The sequence below is a fragment of the Nerophis lumbriciformis genome, linkage group LG32 (assembly GCF_033978685.3).
Source record: "Nerophis lumbriciformis linkage group LG32, RoL_Nlum_v2.1, whole genome shotgun sequence".
Classification (NCBI taxonomy): Eukaryota; Metazoa; Chordata; class Actinopteri; order Syngnathiformes; family Syngnathidae; genus Nerophis; species Nerophis lumbriciformis.
In genome coordinates, this window is record NC_084579.2 from 3777872 (window position 1) to 3805237 (window position 27366).

The window sequence follows — 27366 nt, forward strand, 5'->3', positions numbered from 1 at the left end:
GCCCCACGAGAAGCCTGACACGACGTTATCAGCCCTCAGTGGCAAAAAGCGAGCCAACTTTTCCCTGTCAAAAGTCCACAACAAGAAGCGACCCGAGTCCCCAAGTCCAATGGTCAGGACCGAACGTCACAGTTTGGACCTCGACTGCTGCAGGAGCGCATGAAGCTTCACTCAACTTCTCCTTCCTGAGCACAGCAGCGAGGCCGGGGGCGACGCAGTCATGTCCGGACACTCGAGCTTCGTCAACCCGTTCCACAGGAGCCACAGCCTGGCCGCAGCCGCAGCCGCGGCCCCCGCGGGCAAAGCCAAACTGACGCACCCCGGCAAGGCCATCCTGGCGGGTAAGAAGGCTTCACTTTCACGCTCCTCAAAGGTTCACAACCCTCTTACACTTCACTGTAAATCATCAAAGTTGCAAACACAAATGAGACGCAACATCCCTTTTGAAGTAGATATGTCTTCAAATAGTTGTCTCGCGTGGATATGATCAAAACAATTGATGTATAAACAGCGACATTTAAAAAAATGCAGTTACACATGAAAACAACTGTTGTTCTCGCCCAGGCCGCTAGATGTCGCTGGCGGACAATGAGATACATCACGCGGAAGCCACGAAGAAGCCACGTTTTACATTCTTCACATTATTTTAGGGCTGCAGCTAACGATTATTTTTCTATCGATTAATCTATAGATTATTTTTTTCGATTAATCGGTTAATCTATAGATTATTTTTCCTTTTACCGATTTTTTTATTTTTATTTAAAATGAAGAGGAAAAAATAAATGTAGGCCAGTTTTTTTCAAAAGGCATGGCTTTTATTTACAAAAAAAAAAAGTATGGCCACTCAGTCAACATTGACAACAACATGACAAAATATTCTGTAACAATGTAAACATTTAAAACTTTTAACATTTAACAAAATTAAAAGTAGCTTATTTGCTTTTTAATGTGCAAATATAAAAGTAAACATCCAGTGCAAATCTTAATATTCTGGAATAGTATAAGCATTTCAAAAGTAAAAGTGTTGCTTATTTTGCTTTAAAATGTGCAAAAATAAAGATAAACATCCAATACAAAAAAGTGCAAAACGGAAATATTCTGTAACAAGTGTAAACATTTCAACAAAAGTAAAAGTATTGCTTATTTGCTAAAATGTGCAAAAATAAAGCTAAACATCCAATACAAAAAAGTGTACAGTGTAAACATTTCAACAAAAGTAAAAGTATTGCTTATTTTGCTTAATAACACAACAATGATAGTATGATTAAAGTGAAAGTTAATTGTTCGTTAGTACATAGTATATGTAACTGTTAATGTTGTAAAAGATATTTGCACAACTAATTAACGTTAGCGTTTGTGACACGTCTTGTGCCGTGGGGTTCTTTCAGGACCGACAGACTGAACGCCAGACGGCTTTGCCAGGTTTACAATCTTTTAATTTTACACAAAGTCTTTTCTCTTCCAACTGCGCGGATCGCGCACCTGGGCACGATTGCGGCGTCGCTCCCGGCGCGCCCCGCCTCGCCGCTCGCTCGCCGCCGCCGCCTCTCCACAGCGTTAAAGAGGAGCGCGTCTTTGTAAACACTGAACAGGCACGCCAAACGCGGCTCTCAGAGCGAAACGGTGCTTTAGTTTATGAATTTACAACGCAGATACAAATGACACATTCATGTTTTTGTGTAATAATGACAACGTATACGCACGCGGACGATTGACTTGTTGATGGTGATGGCAAGAACGCTGTCGGGGGTTTTCTTTTCAAATGTTCGTTCATAGCCGTTGTGCTGCTATGATAGGCCATTTCCGCTCGACACAGTGTGCATACAACAACATTATTAGGCCGTTTATTGAAATACTCCCACACTTTTGACGACTTTTGGCGTGCTTTTTTCCCCTCGCTCGCATCGTCTGCTTTGCGCTCCGCCATGACAGTAAAGTAGAGTGACGTAAATATGCGACGCGCCGACGCACAAAAACGGCGTCGACGTATTTACGTAACCGATGACGTCGACTACGTCGACGCGTCGTTTCAGCCTTACATTATTTTGTTGCTTCTTGCAAAAGAGACACACCCGTCAGCTCAAGTTGCTATTTATTATGGCTCTTTTATTATTTTTTCAACATGTTCGAAAAGGAGTAGGAAGAAGCAGAGCTGATTTAATCCTACCCCCTTTTTCTTTTACATAACAGTTGCTAAAACTTTTGTTCACTTCCTGTTCTCAATGTATTCACAATATACTCCATAAGTAATCACAATAAAAAATAAACAAATAAATAATAATTGGTGAAGTAAGTCATATTACATATAATGAGATAAGTAAGATTATTTTGAGAATAAAAGAATGGAGGAATTATAGTTACATTTATTTTTACTCCTCACTGGAATCAATTATACAATAAGATTTAGATCAGATTAATACAATTTACACCAATATTACTCTATAGGTGTTTTCTTTGTAAAAATTCTATAATGCGGTGCCATATTTTTTCATGCTTTGGCAGCAGAGGTGGGTAGTAACGCGCTACATTTACTCCGTTACATCTACTTGAGTAACTTTTGGGATAAATTGTACTTCTAAGAGTAGTTTTAATGCAACATACTTTTACTTTTACTTAAGTATATTTATAGAGAAGGAACGCTACTTTTACTCCGCTACTTTTACTCCGCTACTTTTACTCCGCTACTTTAACTCCGCTACTTTTACTTTCGCTACTCGCTACTAATTTTTATCGATCTGTTAATGCACGCTTTGTTTGTTTTGGTCTGTCAGACAGACCTTCAAAGTGCCTGCCTTACTGGTGACGTTTCACTTCGTTCCACCAATCAGATGCAGTCACTGGTGACGTTGGACCAATCAAACAGAGCCAGGTGGTCACATGACCTGACTTAAACAAGTTGAAAAACTTATTGGGGTGTTACCATTTAGTGGTCAATTGTACGGAATATGTACTGTACTGTGCAATCTACTAATAAACGTTTCAATTAATCAATCAAAAGTGTGAAGGAAAAAAGACCCTTTTTTATTTCAACCGTACATCCCGTCAAAAGCCTAAAGACTGACCGCACATGAGGACGTTCCTGTCTTCACAATAAAAGTGCCGCTCCATCGCGCCTGCGCTTTCAAAACAAGAGTCTCCGAAAGCCAGCGCAAACAAGCTAGCAAGCTACGGAGTTTGCCGCCAATGTATTTCTTGTAAAGTGTATAAAAACGAATATGGAAGCTGGACAAATAAGATGCCAAAAACCAACCACTTTCATGTGGTATTAGACAGAAAGGAGGAACTTTTCTTCTCCTCCATTTGAAAACGTGGACGTTATCATCACGACTGTCTGATTCCAATCAATGCAAGTCATCAGAATCAGGTAATACACCAACTTATATTCTTGTCTTCATGAAAGAAAGGAATCTATATGTGTTAAACATGCATGTATATTCATTAAAACACCTTTAACATGTAAACAAAAACAGCAAAACAAATACATATAAATTATATGCTGTGTATATCAATGTATATGTATGTATATATATATATATATATATATATATATATATATATATATATATATATATATATATATATATATATATATATATATATATATGATATGTGTGTGTATGTTACTCATCAGTTACTCAGTACTTGAGTAGTTTTTTCACAACATACTTTTTACTTTTACTCAAGTAAATATTTGGGTGACTACTCCTTACTTTTACTTGAGTAATAAATCTCTAAAGTAACAGTACTCTTACTTGAGTACAATTTCTGGCTACTCTACCCACCTCTGTTTGGCAGTGACTCAATCAATCAAAACGTCACCAGTTGGAATTTTCCCTCACTTAAAAATGTGCAGCATTTTAACGATATAGAAAAAAATACACAAGTAAGTAGGAACTAGGGTTGTACGGTCTACCAGTATGCAGTGTTGGGTTCGTTACTGAAAACCAGTAACTAGTTACAGTTACTAGTTACTTTATTTCAAAAGTAACTCTGTTACTTACACCAAAAAGTAATGCGTTACTGTGAAAAGTAACTATTTAGTTGTTGTTTTTTTCTTCTTTTTTAAAAAAAAGCTCCCATTAATGTCAACAACAATTTCAGTATTGTTATTGCACTGGAGAATAATACCATCTGTTGATCAACTTGACATGCATTTGCATCACTGAACTCTGCTAAGCAATGTGGTCTACATACAACACACAAAGACAAAGATATGTTTCGAAGGGCCAATTTATTTCGGGCCGAAACAAATTGACAAAACTATTTTAAATAGCTGCAACATAACATACAAAAGCAGAGGTGGGTAGAGTAGCCAGAAATTGTACTCAAGTAAGAGTACTGTTACTTTAGAGATTTATTACTCAAGTAAAAGTAAGGAGTAGTCACCCAAATATTTACTTGAGTAAAAGTAAAAAGTATGTTGTGAAAAAACTACTCAAGTACTGAGTAACTGATGAGTAACATACACACTCATATCATATATATATATATATATATATATATATATATATATATATATATATATATATATATGTGTATATATGTATGTATGTATGTATGTGTATATATATATATATATATATATATATATATATATATATATATATATATATATGTATACATACATATACATTGATATATACAGTATATAATTTATATGTATTTATTTTGCTGTTTTTGTTTACATGTTAAAGGTGTTTTAATGAATATACATGCATGTTTAACATATAGATTCCTTTCTTTCATGAAGACAAGAATATAAGTTGGTGTATTACCTGATTCTGATGACTTGCATTGATTGTAATCAGACAGTAGTGATGATAACGTCCACGTTTTCAAATGGAGGAGAAGAAAAGTTCCTCCTTTCTGTCTAATACCACATGAAAGTGGTGGGTTTTTGGCATCTTATTTGTCCAGCTTCCATATTCGTTTTTATACACTTTACAAGAAATATATTGGCGTCAAACTCCTTAGCTTGCTAGCTTGTTTGGCTTTCGGAGACTCTTGTTTTGAAAGTGCAGGCGCGATGGAGCGGCACTTTTATTGTGAAGACAGGAACGTCCTCATGTGCGGTCAGTCTTTAGGCTTTTGACGGGATGTCCGGTTGAAATAAAAAAGTATCTTTTTTCCTTCACACTTTTGATTGATTGATTGGAACTTTTATTAGTATATTGCACAGTACAGTACACATTCCGTACAATTGACCACTAAATGGTAACACCCAAATAAGTTTTTCAACTTGTTTAAGTCAGGTCATGTGACCGCCTGGCTCTGTTTGATTGGTCCAACGTCACCAGTGACTGCATCTGATTGGTGGAACGGAGTGAAACGTCACCAGTAAGGCAGGCACTTTGAAGGTCTGTCTGACAGACCAAAACAAACAAAGCGTGCATTAACAGATCGATAAAAATTAGTAGCGAGTAGCGAGCTGAATGTAGATAAAAGTAGCGGAGTAAAAGTAGCGTTTCTTCTCTATAAATATACTCAAGTAAAAGTAAAAGTATGTTGCATTAAAACTACTCTTAGAAGTACAATTTATCCCAAAAGTTACTCAAGTAGATGTAACGGAATAAATGTAGCGCGTTACTACCCACCTCTGTACATAAGTAACAAACAGCATAATAACAACATAGCTGTAAACCTGCCTTCACCCAAGGAAGGCACACGTGACATACACAAAGCCTAACCAGGCAGATTTGAATTGTTGTTTTGGGCAGTAGATGGGATCTTTGATCCAAAACACAACTTACATTTAACTAAAATGTTCTTTTCTTTGTGCTCGACAAAAGAAAAGAAGTGAGAATATCTCATACTTGCCAACCCTCCCGAATTTCAGTGCCTCTCCCGGGAAATTATTCTCCCGAATTTCTCCAGATTTCCAGCCGGACTTAAGGCACGCCCCCTCCAGGTCCGTGCGGACCTGAGTGAGGACAGCCTGTCGTCACGTCCGCTAGGCCAACCAAAAAGTAACCACAGAACACTATACCGTGTAGTGTTCTGTGGTTACTTTTTGGTTGGCCAACGGTTTACATTGTATTGCATACCTGCCAACTACTCCGGTTTTCCCGTAATTAGTATGGTTTTCATCAACCTATTCCGGGTTACGGTTGCAGTGATAAAAAATACGTTTTTTCATTAATTAAAATTTTGTATTTTTTTTTAAGTTTTATTCACGAAATCGCGTAACAACAATGACAATCGACACTGCTTCCCGTAACTTCCTATCGAGCCATTCCGAATGCCATGCGCGAGGCTATTTATAGCACCGCTGCCAAGCACGAGGCACCTGTTGCCCATTGTTTCCAAACGAGCGAACGATCATGGAATGAGCCGGAGAAAAATCGCAAACGAGTCTTAAACCGAAAAGAAAACTGCAGTCATTCCGTGAAGAATATTCAAAAGCCTATCCGGCAATAATTATCCGTTCCAAAAAGGGTGAAAACTACGCGAATTGCACCTTGTGCAGACAAGATTTTTCGATTGGACACGGAGGAATTAGCGATGTAAAAGACCACGTTGGGACAAAAAAACACAAGTCTAATGCCGTTGCTAGCGATACAAGTGGAAAACTTTCAACGTTTTTCGTCGCCCAAACAGATTCTTTGGATGTGATAAATGCCGAAGTTTTATTTACGGAGGCAATAATTGAGCAAACAAAAAGGTAATGACACCAATGTTATCTATTGGAATTGTTTAGTAGTGTTATACTGTTAAAAGTGTTTATACTATTTATGCTTTCAAGTCCAAGTTGAAGAAATCTTGTTAAATGTTGACAGCATAACTACCAAAATACAGAAGTATGTCCTTAATATTTTTGCAGTGCTATTTCTGTTGAAAAGTTCAAATGATTACATTAGAGATGTGATGTGCCACTTTTCAAGTGTCTGATGGCTTAAATTAATTTTCATTCATTTTTCATATTTTGAATTCTTTTGAAAGGCTTACAAAAAAACTACATTTGAATTGTAATTCCATGCTATTGACAGGACTATTAATTTTAATGAAGTTAGCTTACCATGTTTACAGTATGATCATTGTGATAGAAATGTGAATTTTAGGCACAGAATATTTTTTACAATTGAACAAGGCAGTAGATTATACAAGCTTGGACAGAAAGTTAATAATGACACCAATTTTTTTTTTTAATGGAATTGTTTAGTACTGTTTTACCATTTGTTTACTGTAAAAAGTGTTTATACTGTTTATACTTTCAATGAACAAATTGAAGTCTTGTGAAAGGTTGACAGGATAACTGGCATTAACTGTCAAAATAATTTCAAACTATTGAAGTTAGCTTACAGAATAAACATGTCAATCAACCCATATGATTTTTGCTGTAATATTTTTGTTTTGAAAAGTCACTGTGACTGATAGAAAAGTGATGGTTTTAGCAACATTTTAACCTGTCTGAATGCTAATAATCATTTTGCGTCGGGGGGCGAACCTGAACCCCCCACCAGGACTTTGTCCTGGACCTACCGGGGCCTGCGGCCCCTGGACCCTGGCTACTAGGTTTTTCTGATTTCAAAAGTTGGCAGGTATGCTACAAGCCTGTTTAACAGGTTTCCCTGCTCTTCAGGGGATTTTTGATGAAATAGCCTCCGTGTTTTTTCCTGACCTAACAAATATTCCGCCCTACCCCGGTATTGAGCACTGTATAACGGATAAACCACAGTAACCTTGGCATACATATATTTCTATATTTGTATGTGTAAAAATATATCTATTTTCTACTAAATAAAAGTTATTCCAACAGTGCAAAAGTTTCCTTTAACTCGGACGTGCAGAGTGGACAATTGTCGTGCAAAAAAAACAAAACCGTCTCGCAACCGAGAATCGATTCTTATGGTTCACGTTTAAAAAGGCAGTTCAAAAGACTCAATTTGTTGGCAAATGTCACATCTCCACTGTCAGCACACATTAAATATGTTTGTTGTTTTTAATGAGTCACATCATATATTTATGACTTTGACAGCTTCTTCTTCTTACATGTGTCAACTTTAGCACACTTGGATCAATCATTACTACCATGCGATTATGACGTCACACACGTGCACGGACCGTACACACTTCTATGGCCTTTGCACTGTCTGCATAGAGGCCCCTACACACACATTCTTGTATTTGACACCTTCTTGAGACCTGCGAAAAATGCCTACTTCATTAGGACCACCCTTTCTAGATATATAAAGATTTGTATTTACAATATTAATAATATATACATACTATGCAAATATTTAAAAAAAATACTGCTTTTAGTTCATTTTTATTTTTGAATTTTTTGTTTGTAATTGAATTTTAATCTTCATTATTTACTTTAAGTTATTACAGTATGTCTCTATATACATTTTTTTTGGTGTGTGTTAATTTTGGCCAAAGAGGGCCTATTTCAACTTCTTGCACACACTTGTTATTACATATGTTGACCAGAGGGGGTGCAATTACAATTTTTACACACACTTGTTATTTCATATGTTGACCAGAGGGGGCGCACTCAAAATTTTTACACACACTTGTTATTTCATATGTTGACCAGAAGGGTGCACTCAAAATTTTTACACACACTTATTTCATATGTTGACCTTTTTAAAACCGTCACAAAGTCAATGTGAACAATCCCTCCTTTTTGGGACCACCCTCATGTTGATAGATGTCACCAGCAGGGGTGCAAATGAGACATTGTCTATTAGATGCAATGTTATTGATTTATGTCATCACTTGTTCACACCTCCTCATATGGAAGATACTTTTCCTTCTTCATGTCTCAAGAAGGCTAGAAATACAAGAACACACACACACACACATTCTTGTATTTGACACCTTCTTGAGACCTCCGAAAAATGCCTCTCTCATTAGGACCACCCTTTCTAGATATATAAAGATTTGTATTTACAATATTAATAATATATACATACCATGCAAATATAAAAAAAGACTGCTTTTAGTTAATTTAATTGTTTTAATTTTTTTCTTTGTAATTGGTTTTTAATCTTCATTATTTACTTCCAGTTATTACAGTATGTCTCTATATACATATTTATTATTTTTATGTTGTTGTTAATTTTGGCCAAAGAGGGCCTATTTCAATTTCTTGCACACACTTGTTATTACATATGTTGGCCAGATGGGGCGCACTTACAATTCTTACACACTCTTGTTATTTCATATGTTGACCAGAGGGGGCGCACTTCAAATTTTTACACACACTTGTTATTTCATATGTTGACCTTTTTAAAACCGTCACAAAGTCAATGTGAAAAATCCCTCCTTTTTGGGACCACCCTCATGTTGATAGATGTCACCAGCAGGGGTGCAAATGAGACATTGTCTATTAGATGCAATGTTATTGATTTATGTCATCACTTGTTCACACCTCCTCATATTGAAGATACTTTTCCTTCTTCATGTCTTAAGAAGGCTAGAAATACAAGAACACACACACACACACACACACACACACACACACACACACACACACACACACACACACACACATTCTTGTATTTGACACCTTCTTGAGACCTCCGAAAAATGCCTCTCTCATTAGGACCACCCTTTCTAGATATATAAAGATTTGTATTTACAATATTAATAATATATACATACTATGCAAATATTTAAAAAAAATACTGCTTTTAGTTCATTTTTATTTTTGAATTTTTTGTTTGTAATTGAATTTTAATCTTCATTATTTACTTCAAGTTATTACAGTATGTCTCTATATACATTTTTTTTTGTGTGTGTTAATTTTGGCCAAAGAGGGCCTATTTCAACTTCTTGCACACACTTGTTATTTCATATGTTGACCAGAGGGGGCGCACTCAAAATTTTTACACACACTTGTTATTTCATATGTTGACCTTTTTAAAACCATCACAAAGTCAATGTGAACAATCCCTCCTTTTTGGGACCACCCTCATGTTGATAGATGTCACCAGCAGGGGTGCAAATGAGACATTGTCTATTAGATGCAATGTTATTGATTTATGTCATCACTTGTTCACACCTCCTCATATTGAAGACACTTTTCCTTCTTCGTGTCTCAAGAAGGCTGGAAATACAACACACACACACACACATTCTTGTATTTGACACCTTCTTGAGACCTCCGAAAAATGCCTCTCTCATTAGGACCACCCTTTCTAGATATATAAAGATTTGTATTTACAATATTAATAATATATACATACTATGCAAATATAAAAAAAAGACTGCTTTTAGTTAATTTAATTTTTTAATTTTTTTTGTTTGTAATTGGTTTTTAATCTTCATTATTTACTTCAAGTTATTACAGTATGTCTCTATATACATATTTATTATTTTTTTGTTGTTGTTAATTTTGGCCAAAGAGGGCCTATTTCAATTTCTTGCACACACTTGTTATTACATATGTTGGCCAGAGGGGGCGCAATTACAATTTTTACACACACTTGTTATTTCATATGTTGACCAGAAGGGCGCACTCAAAATTTTTTACACACACTTGTTATTTCATATGTTGACCTTTTTAAAACCATCACAAAGTCAATTAGAAAAATCCCTCCTTTTTGGGACCACCCTCATGTTGATAGATGTCACCAGCAGGGGTGCAAATGAGACATTGTCTATTAGATGCAATGTTATTGATTTATGTCATCACTTGTTCACACTTCCTCATATGGAAGATACTTTTCCTTCTTGGTGTCTCAAGAAGGCTAGAAATACAAGAACACACACACATTCTTGTATTTGACACCTTCTTGAGACCTCCGAAAAATGCCTCTCTCATTAGGACCACCCTTTCTAGATATATAAAGATTTGTATTTACAATATTAATAATATATACATACTATGCAAATATAAAAAAAGACTGCTTTTAGTTAATTTAATTTTTTTAATTTTTTTCTTTGTAATTGGTTTTTAATCTTCATTATTTACTTCAAGTTATTACAGTATGTCTCTATATACATATTTATTATTTTTATGTTGTTGTTAATTTTGGCCAAAGAGGGTCTATTTCAATTTCTTGCACACACTTGTTATTACATATGTTGACCAGAGGGGGCGCACTTCAAATGTGTACACACACTTGTTATTTCATATGTTGACCTTTTTAAAGCCGTCACAAAGTCAATGTGAAAAATCCCTCCTTTTTGGGACCACCCTCATGTTGATAGATGTCACCAGCAGGGGTGCAAATGAGACATTGTCTATTAGATGCAATGTTATTGATTTATGTCATCACTTGTTCACACCTCCTCATATTGAAGATACTTTTCCTTCTTCATGTCTCAAGAAAGCTGGAAATACAAGAACACACACACACAAACACACACACATTCTTGTATTTGACACCTTCTTGAGACCTCCGAAAAATGCCTCTCTCATTAGGACCACCCTTTCTAGATATATAAAGATTTGTATTTACAATATTAATAATATATACATACTATGCAAATATAAAAAAAAGACTGCTTTTAGTTAATTTAATTCTTTTAATTTTTTTTGTTTGTAATTGGTTTTTAATCTTCATTATTTACTTCAAGTTATTACAGTATGTCTCTATATACATATTTATTATTTTTTTGTTGTTGTTAATTTTGGCCAAAGAGGGCCTATTTCAATTTCTTGCACACACTTGTTATTACATATGTTGGCCAGAGGGGGCGCACTCAAAATTTTTACACACACTTGTTATTTCATATGTTGACCAGAAGGGCGCACTCAAAACATTTTACACACACTTGTTATTTCATACGTTGACCTTTTTAAAACCGTCACAAAGTCAATGTGAAAAATCCCTCCTTTTTGGGACCACCCTCATGTTGATAGATGTCACCAGCAGGGGTGCAAATGAGACATTGTCAAATTAGATGCAATGTTATTGATTTATGTCATCACTTGTTCACACCTCCTCATATGGAAGATACTTTTCCTTCTTGGTGTCTCAAGAAGGCTAGAAATACAAGAACACACACACACACACACACACACACACACACATTCTTGTATTTAACACCTTCTTGAGACCTCCGAAAAATGCCTCTCTCATTAGGACCACCCTTTCTAGATATATAAAGATTTGTATTTACAATATTAATAATATATACATACTATGCATATATAAAAAAAGACTGCTTTTAGTTAATTTAATTTTTTTAATTTTTTTTGTTTGTAATTGGTTTTTAATCTTCATTATTTACTTCAAGTTATTACAGTATGTCTCTATATACATATTTATTATTTTTATGTTGTTGTTAATTGTGGCCAAAGAGGGCCTATTTCAATTTCTTGCACACACTTGTTATTACATATGTTGGCCAGAGGGGGTGCAATTACAATTTTTACACACACTTGTTATTTCATATGTTGACCAGAAGGGCGCACTCAAAAATTTTACACACACTTGTTATTTCATATGTTGACCTTTTTAAAACCGTCACAAAGTCAATGTGAAAAATCCCTCCTTTTTGGGACCACCCTCATGTTGATAGATGTCACCAGCAGGGGTGCAAATGAGACATTGTCTATTAGATGCAATGTTATTGATTTATGTCATCACTTGTTCACACCTCCTCATATTGAAGATACTTTTCCTTCTTCATGTCTCAAGAAGGCTAGAAATACAAGAACACACACACACACACACACACACACACACACACACACACATTCTTGTATTTGACACCTTCTTGAGACCTCCGAAAAATGCCTCTCTCATTAGGACCACCCTTTCCAGATATATAAAGATTTGTATTTACAATATTAATAATATATACATACTATGCAAATATAAAAAAAGACTGCTTTTAGTTAATTTAATTGTTTTAATTTTTTTCTTTGTAATTGGTTTTTAATCTTCATTATTTACTTCAAGTTATTACAGTACGTCTCTATATACATATTTATTATTTTTTTGTTGTTGTTAATTTTGGCCAAAGAGGGCCTATTTCAATTTCTTGCACACACTTGTTATTACATATGTTGGCCAGATGGGGCGCACTTACATTTCTTACACACTCTTGTTATTTCATATGTTGACCAGAGGGGGTGCACTCAAAATTTTTACACACACTTGTTATTTCATATGTTGACCTTTTTAAAACCGTCACAAAGTCAATGTGAAAAATCCCTCCTTTTTGGGACCACCCTCATGTTGATAGATGTCACCAGCAGGGGTGCAAATGAGACATTGTCTATTAGATGCAATGTTATTGATTTATGTCATCACTTGTTCACACCTCCTCATATTGAAGATACTTTTCCTTCTTCATGTCTTAAGAAGGCTAGAAATACAAGAACACACACACACACACACACACACACACACACACACACACACACACACACACACACACACACACACACACACACACATTCTTGTATTTGACACCTTCTTGAGACCTCCGAAAAATGCCTCTCTCATTAGGACCACCCTTTCTAGATATATAAAGATTTGTATTTACAATATTAATAATATATACATACTATGCAAATATTTAAAAAAAATACTGCTTTTAGTTCATTTTTATTTTTGAATTTTTTGTTTGTAATTGAATTTTAATCTTCATTATTTACTTCAAGTTATTACAGTATGTCTCTATATACATTTTTTTTTGTGTGTGTTAATTTTGGCCAAAGAGGGCCTATTTCAACTTCTTGCACACACTTGTTATTTCATATGTTGACCAGAGGGGGCGCACTCAAAATTTTTACACACACTTGTTATTTCATATGTTGACCTTTTTAAAACCGTCACAAAGTCAATGTGAAAAATCCCTCCTTTTTGGGACCACCCTCATGTTGATAGATGTCACCAGCAGGGGTGCAAATGAGACATTGTCTATTAGATGCAATGTTATTGATTTATGTCATCACTTGTTCACACCTCCTCATATGGAAGACACTTTTCCTTCTTCATGTCTCAAGAAGGCTAGAAATACAAGAACACACACACATGATTGTCAGTGGAACCATTGGTGTTGCAACTTTAGTTTAATAATAAACAGAAGCGTTGTCACGGCTGTTGGACGTGGTAAAGTGCTTGTGTGTGTCTCCTCAGCCGTGTGAGGTGTGGACCAGGATGCAGGTGACTTGTCACCGAGCCTCAGGTGTGTCCTCCCTCGTGCATCTTGAGCTTTTTTTGCATGAGCGACCGTCACCGACAAGTGTTGAGCGTCTCAGCATGGACACACAATGAATGACGGACACACGATGAATGCACATGACTCATGCACACAGCAACATGTCCTGGTTGGCCTTTGAAGCTGAACTTTCAAACATGTTCACTCTGAGAGGCCCCCCCCCCCTCCAATGGGGCCAGGGGGCGTGTCTTCAGGCCACCATGCTGCCATCAGCTGAACCAATCAGCTGCAAGGATGTTTGTTCTCAGCTGAGCAGCAGGGCAGGGATTTAAGGTGGTATTGGGCCGGGTCAACGTTGACTTGTGCACAATTACAAAAAGCCCAAAGCAGTGAAGTTGTCACGTTGTGTAAATGGTAAATAAAAAGAGAATACAATGATTTGCAAATCCTTTTCAACTTATATTCACTTGAATAGACTGCAAAGACAAGATATTTCATGTTCACACTGAGAAACTTCTTTTGTTTTTGCAAATAATCATGAACTTAGAGCAGGGGTGCTCACACTTTTTCTGCAGGCGAGCTACTTTTCAATTGATCAAGTCGTGGGGATCTACCTCATTCATATATATCATTTATATTTACTTATTTATGAAATATATGTTTTTGTTAATAAGTTAAAGGTGTTTAATGATAATGCAAGCATGTTTAACACATATAGTTAATATTGTTAATACATTAAAGGTGTTTAATGATAATACAAGAATGTTTAATACATATAGTTAATATTGTTAATAAATTAAAGGTGTTTAATGATAATACAAGTATGTTTAATACATATTGTTAATATTGTTAACAAGTTAAAGGTGTTTAAAGATAATGCAAGCATGTTTAACACATATAGTTAATATTGTTAACAAGTTAAATGTGTTTAATGATAATACAAGCATGTTTAATACATATAGTTAATATTATTAACAAGTTAAAGGTGTTTAAAGGTAATACAAGCATGTTTAACACATATAGGTAATATTGTTAACAAGTTAAAGGTGGTTAAAGATAATACAAGCATGTTTAACACATAGTTAATATTGTTAATAAGTTAAAGGTGTTTAAAGATAATACAAGCATGTTTAACACATATAGTTAATATTGTTAACAAGTTAAATGTGTTTAATGATAATACAAGCATGTTTAACACATAGTTAATATTGTTGATAAGTTAAAGGTGTTTAAAGATAATACAGGCATGTTTAACACATACAGTTAATATTGTTAACAACTTAAAGGTGTTTAAAGATAATACAAGCATGTTTAACACATATAGTTAATATTGTTAACAAGTTAAAGGTGTTTAAAGATAATGCAAGCATGTTTAATACATATAGTTAATATTGTTAACAAGTTAAAGGTGTTTAATGATAATACAAGCATGTTTAATACATATAGTTAATATTATTAATAAGTTAAAGGTGTTTAAAGGTAATACAAGCATGTTTAACACATATAGTTAATATTGTTAACAAGTTAAATGTGTTTAATGATAATACAAGCATGTTTAATACATATAGTTAATATTATTAATAAGTTAAAGGTGTTTAAAGGTAATACAAGCATGTTTAACACATATAGTTAATATTGTTAACAAGTTAAATGTGTTTAATGATAATACAAGCATGTTTAACACATAGTTAATATTGTTAATAAGTTAAAGGTGTTTAAAGATAATACAAGCATGTTTAACACATATAGTTAATATGGTTAACAAGTTAAAGGTGTTTAATGATAATACAAGCATGTTTAACACATATAGTTAATATTGTTAATAAGTTAAAGGTGTTTAAAGATAATGCAAGCATGTTTAACACATATAGTTAATATTGTTAACAAGTTAAAGGTGTTTAATGATAATACAGGCATGTTTAACACATATAGTTAATATGGTTAACAAGTTAAAGGTGTTTAATGATAATACAAGCATGTTTAACACATATAGTTAATATTGTTAATAAGTTAAAGGTGTTTAAAGATAATACAAGCATGTTTAACACATAGTTAATATTGTTAACAACTTAAAGGTGTTTAAAGATAATACAAGCATGTTTAACACATATAGATTCCTTTCTTTCATGAAGACAAGAATATAAGTTGGTGTATTACCTGTTTCTGATGACTTGCATTGATTGGAATCAGACAGTGGTGCTAAAAACGTACGCATTTTCGAATGGAGGAGAAAAAAAGTCCTCCTTTCTGTCCAATACCACATGAAAGTGGTTGGTTTTTGGCATCTTATTTGTCCAGCTTCCGTACTCCTTTGTATACACTTTACAAGAAATACATTGTCGGCAAACTCCGTAGCTTGCTAGCTTGTGCACGCCAGCTTTCTGAGACTCTTATTTTGTTTGTGCAACTGTGCAGTCGGTCTTTGGAGTTTTGACGACAGGTACGGCGCCAGAGTCTGTTGAAATAAAGTGTTTCTCGCCTTCCAGTCGGTAATTTTAATGATCTGGCAGCAGCCAGCGTCATCTCAGAAGACCCTCGGGTGCCGTGAATGTCAATCAAGTGACCAAAGTGACGTCATAGTGAAGATTTATGATCGCTCATTTTTAGGACTATTTTTTTAATGCCTGGCTGGTGATCGACTGACACACCCTCCGAGATCGACCGGTAGCTCGCGATCGACGTAATGAGCACCCCTGACTTAGAGTTTAATGGCAGCAACACTATCTCGTGGGGGGTCGCAGCTCACTGCAAGGTCGGCGGCGTGAACGTAAGAGTATGATTTATTGTCATAAATCCTACACATTACAAAAAGACAGGAACCAAACAAAAGGAAAGCGCGCCGTTCGCACGAGAAGCTAAAGAACCAAAACTTAGCACTGGAATCATGAAGTAGAAGCCAAGAAACAAGTCCACAGCATACAGCTTACAATCCTCCAGCCCTGACCGGAGGGCAAGGCAGGTCTAAATAGCAGCCGGCTGATTGACACCAGGTGTGGCCAGGTGCCAATCAGCCGCAGCCGAGGGGAAACAGCGCTCAGGTAGACAAGCAGGAAACTTAAAAATAAGAGCGCTGACAGGAACTAAAACAAACACAAGAGGAAAAACTAAAACATAACCAAACTGTCAGTGACAAGCCTGACAAACACATTGCAAAAAAGTAGTCAGAGGGGCATTGTTACCAGTGTGTTACATGGCCTTTCCTTTTTAACAACACTCAGTAAAGGTTTGGGAACTGAGGAGACACATTTTTGAAGTGGAATTCTTTCCCATTCTTGCTTGATGTACAGCTTAAGTTGTTCAACAGTCTCCCTTCTCATATTTTAGACTTCATAATGCACCACACATTTTCACTGTCTGGACTACAGGCAGGCCAGTCTAGTACCCGCACTCTTTTACTACAAAGCCACGCTGTTGTAACACATGGCTTGGCATCGTCTTGCTGAAATAAGCAGGGGCGTCCAGGATAACGTTGCTTGGATGGCAACATATGTTGTATGTACCTTTCAGCATTAATGGCACCTTCACAGATGTGTAAGTTACCCATGTCTTGGCGACTAATACACCCCCATACCATCACAGATGTTGGCTTTTCCACTTTGCACCTATAACAATCCGGATGGTTCTAATCCACAGTCCACAAAACAATTTGAAATGTGGACTCGTCAGACCACAGAACACTTTTCCATTTTGCATCAGTCCATCTTAGTGTCATGTCTGTGTAATCATGTTTTGTTTTAGTCATGTTTAGTTATTGGACTCTTTAGTTTCTGGCTTTTCACTCCCTTGTCTTGTTTCCATTATTACCCATTAGTTTCACCTGTTTCACGTTTCACGCGGAATGTGTACTGTACTGTGCAATCTACTAATAAAAGTTCCAATCAATCAATCAAAAGTGTGAAGGAAAAAAGATACTTTTTTATTTCAACCGTACATCCCGTCAAAAGCCTAAAGACTGACCGCACATGAGGACGTTCCTGTCTTCACAATAAAAGTGCCGCTCCATCGCGCCTGCGCTTTCAAAACAAGAGTCTCCGAAAGCCAGCGCAAACAAGCTAGCAAGCTACGGAGTTTGCCGCCAATGTATTTCTTGTAAAGTGTATAAAAACGAATATGGAAGCTGGACAAATAAGATGCCAAAACCCCCCACTTTCATGTGGTATAACACAGAAAGGAGGAACTTTTTTTCTCCTCCATTTGAAAACGTGGACGTTATCATCACTACTGTCTGATTACAATCAACGCAAGTCATCAGAATCAGGTAATACACCAACTTATATTCTTGTCTTCATGAAAGAAAGGAATCTATATGTTAAACATGCATGTATATTCATTAAAACACCTTTAACATGTAAACAAAAACAGCAAAATAAATACATATAAATTATATACTGTATATATCAATGTATATGTATATATATATATATATATATATATATATATGATATGAGTGTGTATGTCACTCATCAGTTACTCAGTACTTGAGTAGTTTTTTCACAACATACTTTTTACTTTTACTCAAGTAAATATTTGGGTGACTACTCCTTACTTTTACTTGAGTAATAAATCTCTAAAGTAACAGTACTCTTACTTGAGTACAATTTCTGGCTACTCTACCCACCTCTGAATTTGTGTCCTTAATTCAGTCCTTCTCAAATAGTGGTTTATCAGTATCATGCTTCAGACCCCACCTTGAACAGCTGTGCGCTACAAAACATGCTCTTTGTATTTAATCCCGACTTCCTCATTTGGATTTTAAAAAAAATCAGCGTTTTTGTTTTTATTTATTTTTTGTTTTGTAGGTTAACGTGTTTTATATATTGTGCTCCTGCGTTAATGTTGATTTTAAGTTTATTTAATTGTATTTTTCAGTATCAAATGGTCGCTACTAAACATTTTTTATAGTTTAAATAAGGATTTATCTTTTATTTTGCATTTGAAATATTGTTAATAATATTGTTAATAAAGTTATTGTTAGTTGATCTATAATCCTCTTTTTTGTTTTCTTGAATGTTAATAAGGATAAATGTAATGCAGAGGTGTACTTATAACAATTTGATCGGCAAATTTACTCGCTGTGGAGACGGGGTGGGGGGACACGCAAAATGTTTTCTTCTTCCGAGGGGGTGCATAAAAAAATTAAACAATATTGCAGTCAAAAACAGCCCATATGTCAATATAAACAAGTATCAAATAATTATGGTTGCATATTACTAAGGCTGAAACGACGCGTCGACGTAGTCGACGTCATCGGTTACGTAAATACGTCGACGCCGTTTTTGTGCGTCGGCGCGTCGCATATTTACGTCACACTACTTTACTGTCATGGCGGAACGCAAAGCAGACGATGCGAGCGAGGGGAAAAAAGCACGTCAAAAGTGTGGGAGTATTTCAATAAACGGCCTAATAATGTTGTTGTATGCACACTGTGTCGAGCGGAAATGGCCTATCATAGCAGCACAACGGCTATGAACGAACATTTGAAAAGAAAACCCCCGACAGCGTTCTTGCCATCACCATCAACAAGTCAATCGTCCGCGTGCGTATACGTTGTCATCATTACACAAAAACATGAATGTGTCATTTGTATCTGCGTTGTAAATTCATAAACTAAAGCACCGTTTCGCTCTGAGAGGCGCGTTTGGCGTGCCTGTTCAGTGTTTACAAAGACGCGCTCCTCTTTAACGCTGTGGAGAGGCGGCGGCGGCGAGCGAGCGGCGAGGCGGGGCGCGCCGGGAGCGACGCCGCAATCGTGCCCAGGTGCGCGATCCGCGCAGTTGGAAGAGAAAAGACTTTGTGTAAAATTTAAAAGATTGTAAACCTGGCAAAGCCGTCTGGCGTTCAGTCCGTCGGTCCTGAAAGAACCCCACGGCACAAGACGTGTCACAAACGCTAACGTTAATTAGTTGTGCAAATACCTTTTACAACATTAACAGTTACATATACTATGTACAAACCAACAATTAACTTTCACTTTAATCATACTATCATTGTTGTGTTATTAAGCAAAATAAGCAATACTTTTACTTTTGTTGAAATGTTTACACTGTACACTTTTTTGTATTGGATGTTTAGCTTTATTTTTGCACATTTTAGCAAATAAGCAATACTTTTACTTTTGTTGAAATGTTTACACTTGTTACAGAATATTTCCGTTTTGCACTTTTTTGTATTGGATGTTTATCTTTATTTTTGCACATTTTAAAGCAAAATAAGCAATACTTTTACTTTTGAAATGCTTATACTATTCCAGAATATTAAGATTTGCACTGGATGTTTACTTTTATATTTGCACATTAAAAAGCAAATAAGCTACTTTTAATTTTGTTAAATGTTAAAAGTTTTAAATGTTTACATTGTTACAGAATATTTTGTCATGTTGTTGTCAATGTTGACTGAGTGGCCATACTTTTTTTTTTGTAAATAAAAGCCATGCCTTTTGAAAAAACTGGCCTACATTTATTTTTTCCTCTTCATTTTAAATAAAAAAAAAAAATCGGTAAAAGGAAAAATAATCTGTAGATTAATCGAAAAAATAATCTATAGATTAACCGATTAATCGGAAAAATAATCTATAGATTAATCGATAGAAAAATAATCGTTAGCTGCAGCCCTACATATTACTGAAAAATTCAAAGTCTCCAAGGCAGAAGCGTATTATCAAGTAACAAATGTGTCCGCATCATTCAACTTACTGCGTCATGAGCACAAAAAAACAAATTGACACTCTACTTTAAAATCATAAATCTGTCATAAGGTTTGTGTTTTCTCTGTTTGACTACTATCACTTGATCAAGCCCTATGTTTAACATTGCACTCTATTAAATATAAAAGTATGTACCGCTGATATCATATCGCACTGATATTGGTATCGGCCAATCCTCAAGGCTCCGATATGGGTACCGTATCAGGACAGCCATAATTGTTTCGCAATATGGGGAGTAAAAAAACCAACGTTGGACACGCCCACATTAGACGATGTATGTGTACCTAATGAAGTGGCTGCGGAGTAGAAAATAAACACAGGTGTAGTTTTATCAAGTGTTTGTTGTGTTACAGGCGGGATCGCGGGCGGCATTGAGATCTGCATCACCTTCCCCACCGAGTACGTGAAGACACAACTGCAGCTGGACGAGAAGGCCAACCCCCCCAAGTTCAAAGGCATCGGTCAGATGACGTTTTGTACTCGAAGCCTCTTTCCTATTCCCGTCTGTACATGGCTCCTCCTCTGCTCTTTGCAGCCGACTGCGTGAAGCAGACGGTCCACGGTCATGGCGTGAGGGGTCTTTATCGAGGCCTCAGCTCGCTGCTCTACGGCTCCATTCCCAAAGCTGCCGTCAGGTACTCGCAGATAAAGAAAGCCAAGTCAGCGAATCATATCAGGGAAAAATATCACATTTCATTGCAGTTTTTGCCTGCTTGTTTGAAGTTGGCTCCTTATTGAAATAACATTGCCATTTGTTTGTGCTGTAAACCTTCTTTTTGTTCAACTATTATAGTGTTTATGTTATTAAAGTGTTATCATTCATAATAGCCCCTCAACCATGTCCACCCCCCCCCCCCGAAATGTGTCCCATACATTTATGCTGCAAAACAAAATTCCATCCATCCATCCATCTTCTTCCGCTTATCCGAGGTCGGGTCGCGGGGGCAGCAGCCTAAGCAGGGAAGCCCAGACTTCCCTCTCCCCAGCCACTTCATACCAGCTCTTCCCGGGGGATCCTGAGGCGTTCCCAGGCCAGCCGGGAGACATAGTCTTCCCAACCTGTCCTGGGTCTTCCCCGTGGCCTCCTACCGGTCAGACGTGCCCTAAACACCTCCCTAGGGAGGCGTTCGGGTGGCATCCTGACCAGATGCCCGAACCACCTCATCTGGGTCCTCTCCATGTGGAGGAGCAGCGGCTTTACTTTAAGCTCCCCCCGGATGACAGAGCTTCTCACCCTATCTCTAAGGGAGAGACCCGCCACCCGGCAGAGGAAACTCATTTCGGCCGCTTGTACCCGTGATCTTGTCCTTTTGGTCATAACCCAAAGCTCATGACCATAGGTGAGGATGGGAACGTAGATATACTTGAATTTCAGTGAATTCACTGAAATTCAAGTATTTCTTTTATATATATATATATATATATATATATATATATATATATATATATATATATATATATATATATATATATATATATATATATATATATATATATATATATATATATATATAAAAATAAATACTTGAATTTCAGTGAATATATATATATATATATATATATATATATATATATATATATATATATATATATATATATATATATATATATATATATAAAAAGAAATACTTGAATTTCAGTGAATTCTAGCTATAAATATACTCATCCCCCCCTTAACCCCGCCCCGCCCACCCCGACCCGGCCCAAGCAAAAATGTGAAAGTAATGTGTAAATAATGTCAATATCTAGATGAACCATCTGTGGCTGTGAAGTGAACACTAGTAAGGTTGTAAATACTGTATAGAGTAGGCTAACCCATGTGGTTCCTGTGGATGTGAACATAATTACTGTAGTGACTAAATAACATAGTGACTGAAACAGACAAAGTAATGTGTAAATAATGTCAATAACTAGATGGACCATCTGTGGCTGTGAAGTGAACACTAGTAAGGTTGTAAATGCTGTATAGAGTAGGCTAACCCATGTGGTTCCTGTGGATGTGAACACAATTACTGTAGTGACTCAATAACATAGTGACTGAAACAGACAAAGTAATGTGTACATAATGTCAATAACTAGATGGACCATCTGTGGCTGTGAAGTGAACACTAGTAAGGTTGTAAATGCTGTATAGAGTAGGCTAACCCATGTGGTTCCTGTGGATGTGAACACAATTACTGTAGTGACTCAATAACATAGTGACTGAAACAGACAAAGTAATGTGTACATAATGTCAATAACTAGATGGACCATCTGTGAAGTGAACACTAGTAAGGTTGTAAATACTGAATAGAGTAGACTAACCCATGTGGTTCCTGTGGATGTGAACACAAGTTGTAATTACTGTAGTGACTCAATAACATAGTGACTAAAACATAAATTCATTTGGATGAATGAGGAATGTATTTATGTCAACTCTGTTGATCATTTGTCAAATATTTAAACACTAAAACATCTTTAAATGGTGCTTTTTTTTGCTCATTTTTGCCAGGAAGGCTCATGTCAGAGCCATCAAAGCAAAAATGCCAAAGTAATGTGTAGATGATGTCAATAACTGATGAATCATCTGTGGCTGTGAAGTGAACACTAGTAAGGTTGTAAATGCTGTATAGAGTAGGCTAACCCATGTGGTTCCTGTGGATGTGAACACAATTACTGTAGTGACTAAATAACATAGTGACTGAAACAGACAAAGTAATGTGTAAATAATGTCAATAACTAGATGAACCATCTGTGGCTGTGAAGTGAACACTAGTAAGGTTGTAAATACTGTATACAGTAGGCTCACCCATGTGGTTCCTGTGGATGTGAACACAATTACTGTAGTGACTAAATAACATAGTGACTGAAACAGACAAAGTAATGTGTAAATAATGTCAATAACTAGATGGACCATCTGTGAAGTGAACACTAGTAAGGTTGTAAATACTGTATAGAGTAGGCTAACCCATGTGGTTCCTGTGGATGTGAACACAAGTTGTAATGACTGTAGTGACTCAATAACATAGTGACTAAAACATAAATTCATTTGGATGAATGAGGAATGTATTTATGTCAACTCTGTTGATCATTTGTCAATTATTTAAACACTAAAACATCTTTAAATGGTGCTTTTTTTTTGCTCATTTTTGCCAGGAAGGCTCATGTCAGAGCCATCAAAGCAAAAATGCCAAAGTAATGTGTGAATGAAGCAAAGTAATGTGTCAATAATGTCAATAACTGATGAACCATCTGTGGCTGTAAAGTGAACACTAGTAAGGTTGTAAATACTGTATAGAGTAGGCCATACTTGCCAACTATGAGACCTCCGATTTCGGGGGGTGGGGGCGGGGGGTGTGGTCGGGGGTGGGGCGGGGGGCGTGGTTGGGGGCGTGGTTAATATATATATATATATATATATATATAAGAAATACTTGACTTTCAGTGAATTCTAGCTATATATTTTTTTTATTATATATATATATATATATATATATATATATATATATATATATATAAATAAATAAATAAATAAATAAAAGAAATACTTGAATTTCAGTGTTCATTTATTTACACATATACACACACATAACACTCCTCTACTCATTGTTGAGTTAAGGGTTGAATTGTCCATCCTTGTTCTATTCTGTCACTATTTCAGAACACACACATTATACAAATATACATTATAAAATCAATAAGAAAACGGGAGCTCTAATTTGGGAGTCTGAATTAGGATCAGAAGTTCCTATATAAACATTGCGTACTCACGTCGCCTTTTTGTATTGATTACTGCAGCTGTGTACTGGATTCATTCACAAATACAAACTACAACTCACAAACACTTTAGAGTTAGGCTCCACCATCAGAATGTGTACTTAAACTTATAAAGATCACATGGATATTATTCAGTGAGTTGATTCACCAAAACTAACCTGTTATACAGGAGGAAAAAGCACACAGGACGTTTCAATTGTTCACAGACTGGTCGCTCTCATCAGAATGACAAGACACTTCCGGTCTGCAGGTGATAGCATTCAATTGGGAAGAAACGCCCTACTGACCAATGTGAATACTGATAAAAGTGTAATGACAGCTCCAAAAACGAATTCAAACCACAAAATAAACTAAATAAATCAACACAAAAATGTGACACATTATGGGTGGGTCACATGTGCATGTACAACAGGCTGTCAACACGTCACTCAGGTCCGCGTGGCCTCCAGCTCCGCCTGAATTTCGGGAGATTTTCGGGAGAAAATTTGTCCCGGGAGGTTTTCGGGAGAGGCGCTGAATTTCGGGAGTCTCCCGGAAAATCCGGGAGGGTTGGCAAGTATGGAGTAGGCTAACCCATGTGGTTCCTGTGGATGTGAACATAATTACTGTAGTGACTCAATAACATAGTGACTGAAACACACACATAGTCATAATTTTCTTTAAACACTAAAACATCTTTAAATGGTGCTTTTTTTTTGGGCTAATTTTTGCATGTTCAATTGCTGAAATACCAGGAGCTACGAAGCTAAGCCCTGCGCCTGGCTGGGGACCTCTGGCCTTATTTTCAGTCGTTTTCATTAAGTTCAAATCACATGCCTGGTTACAACATATAAGTAGCACAAACGAATGGGGAGACTTTGACATACATACCATAAAACCTATTAAACATTGATAACATAAAAACTTGTAGTTGGACAAAAAAAAATGACATAAACAAATTGCAGTTTTATTTTATTATTTGCAATAAGGTGGCCAACGTCGGGTGTTTTTGCATCCTGAATGGGAATAAAATGTCCATGTTTGGTTAGCATCAGCTGACATCAGAGGTGGGTAGTAACGCGCTACATTTACTCCGTTACATCTACTTGAGTAACTTTTGGGATAAATTGTACTTCTAAGAGTAGTTTTAATGCAACATACTTTTACTTTTACTTGAGTATATTTATAGAGAAGAAACGCTACTTTTACTCCGCTACTTTTATCTACATTCAGCTCGCTACTCGCTACTAATTTTTATCGATCTGTTAATGCACGCTTTGTTTGTTTTGGTCTGTCAGACAGACCTTCATAGTGCCTGCGTTTCAACAAATACAGTCACTGGTGACGTTCACTCCGTTCCACCAATCAGATGCAGTCACTGGTGACGTTGGACCAATCAAACAGAGCCAGGCGGTCACATGACCTGACTTAAACAAGTTGAAGAACTTATTGGGGTGTTACCATTTAGTGGTCAATTGTACGGAATATGTACTGTACTGTGCAATCTACTAATAAAAGTTCCAATCAATCAATCAAAAGTGTGAAGGAAAAAATACCCTTTTTTATTTCAACCGTACATCCCGTCAAAAGCCTAAAGACTGACTGCACAGTTCCTGTCTTCACAATAAAAGTGCCGCTCCATCACGCCTGCGCTTTCAAAATAAGAGTCTCCGAAAGCCAGCGCAAACAAGCTAGCAAGCTACGGAGTTTGCCGCCAATGTATTTCTTGTAAAGTGTATAAAAACGAATATGGAAGCTGGACAAATAAGATGCCAAAAACCAACCACTTTCATGTGGTATTAGACAGAAAGGAGGAACTTTTTTTCTCCTCCATTTGAAAACTTGGACGTTATCAACACTACTGTCTGATTACAATCAATGCAAGTCATCAGAATCAGGTAATACACCAACTTATATTCTTGTCTTCATGAAAGAAAGGAATCTATATGTGTTAAACATGCATGTATATTCATTAAAACACCTTTAACATGCAAACAAAAACGGCAAAATAAATAAATATAAATTATATACTGTATATATCAATGTATGTATATATATATATATATATATATATGTATGTGTGGGAAAAAAAATCACAAGACTATTTAATCTCTACAGGCCTGTTTCATGAGGGGGGGTACCCTCAATCATCAGGAGATTTTAATGGGAGCATTCACATACCATGGTTTATATAGGGCACAGAGTGCGTGGGTACAGGCTGGCGTAGGGGCGTGGTGATTGGCTCATGTGTTACCTAGGAGGTGTTTCCGTCTGTGGCGGCATGCTGTTACAATTTCGCTGCGCTTGTTGAGGGATGACAGGTCTGGACGGTAAATAATAAACAGTTTCTCTTTCAAGCATAGGTTGCATCTTTTGTTACCACTATTGTAGGGTGTGCTGGATGCAAGAATTTGCCATGTTATTGAATATTCAACATTATTGTCTTTGAGGTCCCAAATGTGTTTGCTGAGTTCTGTGGTATTCCGCAGGTTTTGGTTCCTGAAAGAAGCCTTGTGATTGTTCCATCTGGTTTTGAATTCTCCCTCGGTTAATCCTACATATGTGTCGGATGTGTTAATGTCCTTGCGTATTACCTTAGATTGGTAGACAACTGATGTTTGTAAGCACCCCCCGTTGAGAGGGCAATCAGGTTTCTTTCGACAGTTACAGCCTTTGTTGGTTTTGGAGTCGCTCTGTCCGGGGGCCGACGGCTCATTTGCAATTGTTTTGTTGTGGTTTGAGATGATTTGTCGTATATTGTTCATACAGCTGTAGCTCAATTTAATGTTGTTCTTGTTGAATACTTTTCTTAGGGTGTTGTCTTTGGGAAAGTGTTTGTCAATCAGATTGAGGAATTTGTGTCC

The 27366-nt window shown here is 36.4% G+C and overlaps 1 protein-coding gene across 1 annotated transcript in view; it reads left to right on the top strand.

The window, feature by feature from the left end:
* slc25a1b (slc25a1 solute carrier family 25 member 1b) overlaps positions 1–27366 on the top strand; it is a 38364-nt gene continuing 10998 nt past the window's right edge. Inside the window, exons 1-4 of the mRNA XM_061927409.1 lie at positions 1–112; positions 196–341; positions 21121–21228; positions 21303–21402. Coding sequence (XP_061783393.1) covers positions 221–341; positions 21121–21228; positions 21303–21402 — 329 coding nt within the window. The 5' untranslated portion in view covers positions 1–112; positions 196–220. The remainder of the gene's footprint in view (positions 113–195; positions 342–21120; positions 21229–21302; positions 21403–27366) is intronic.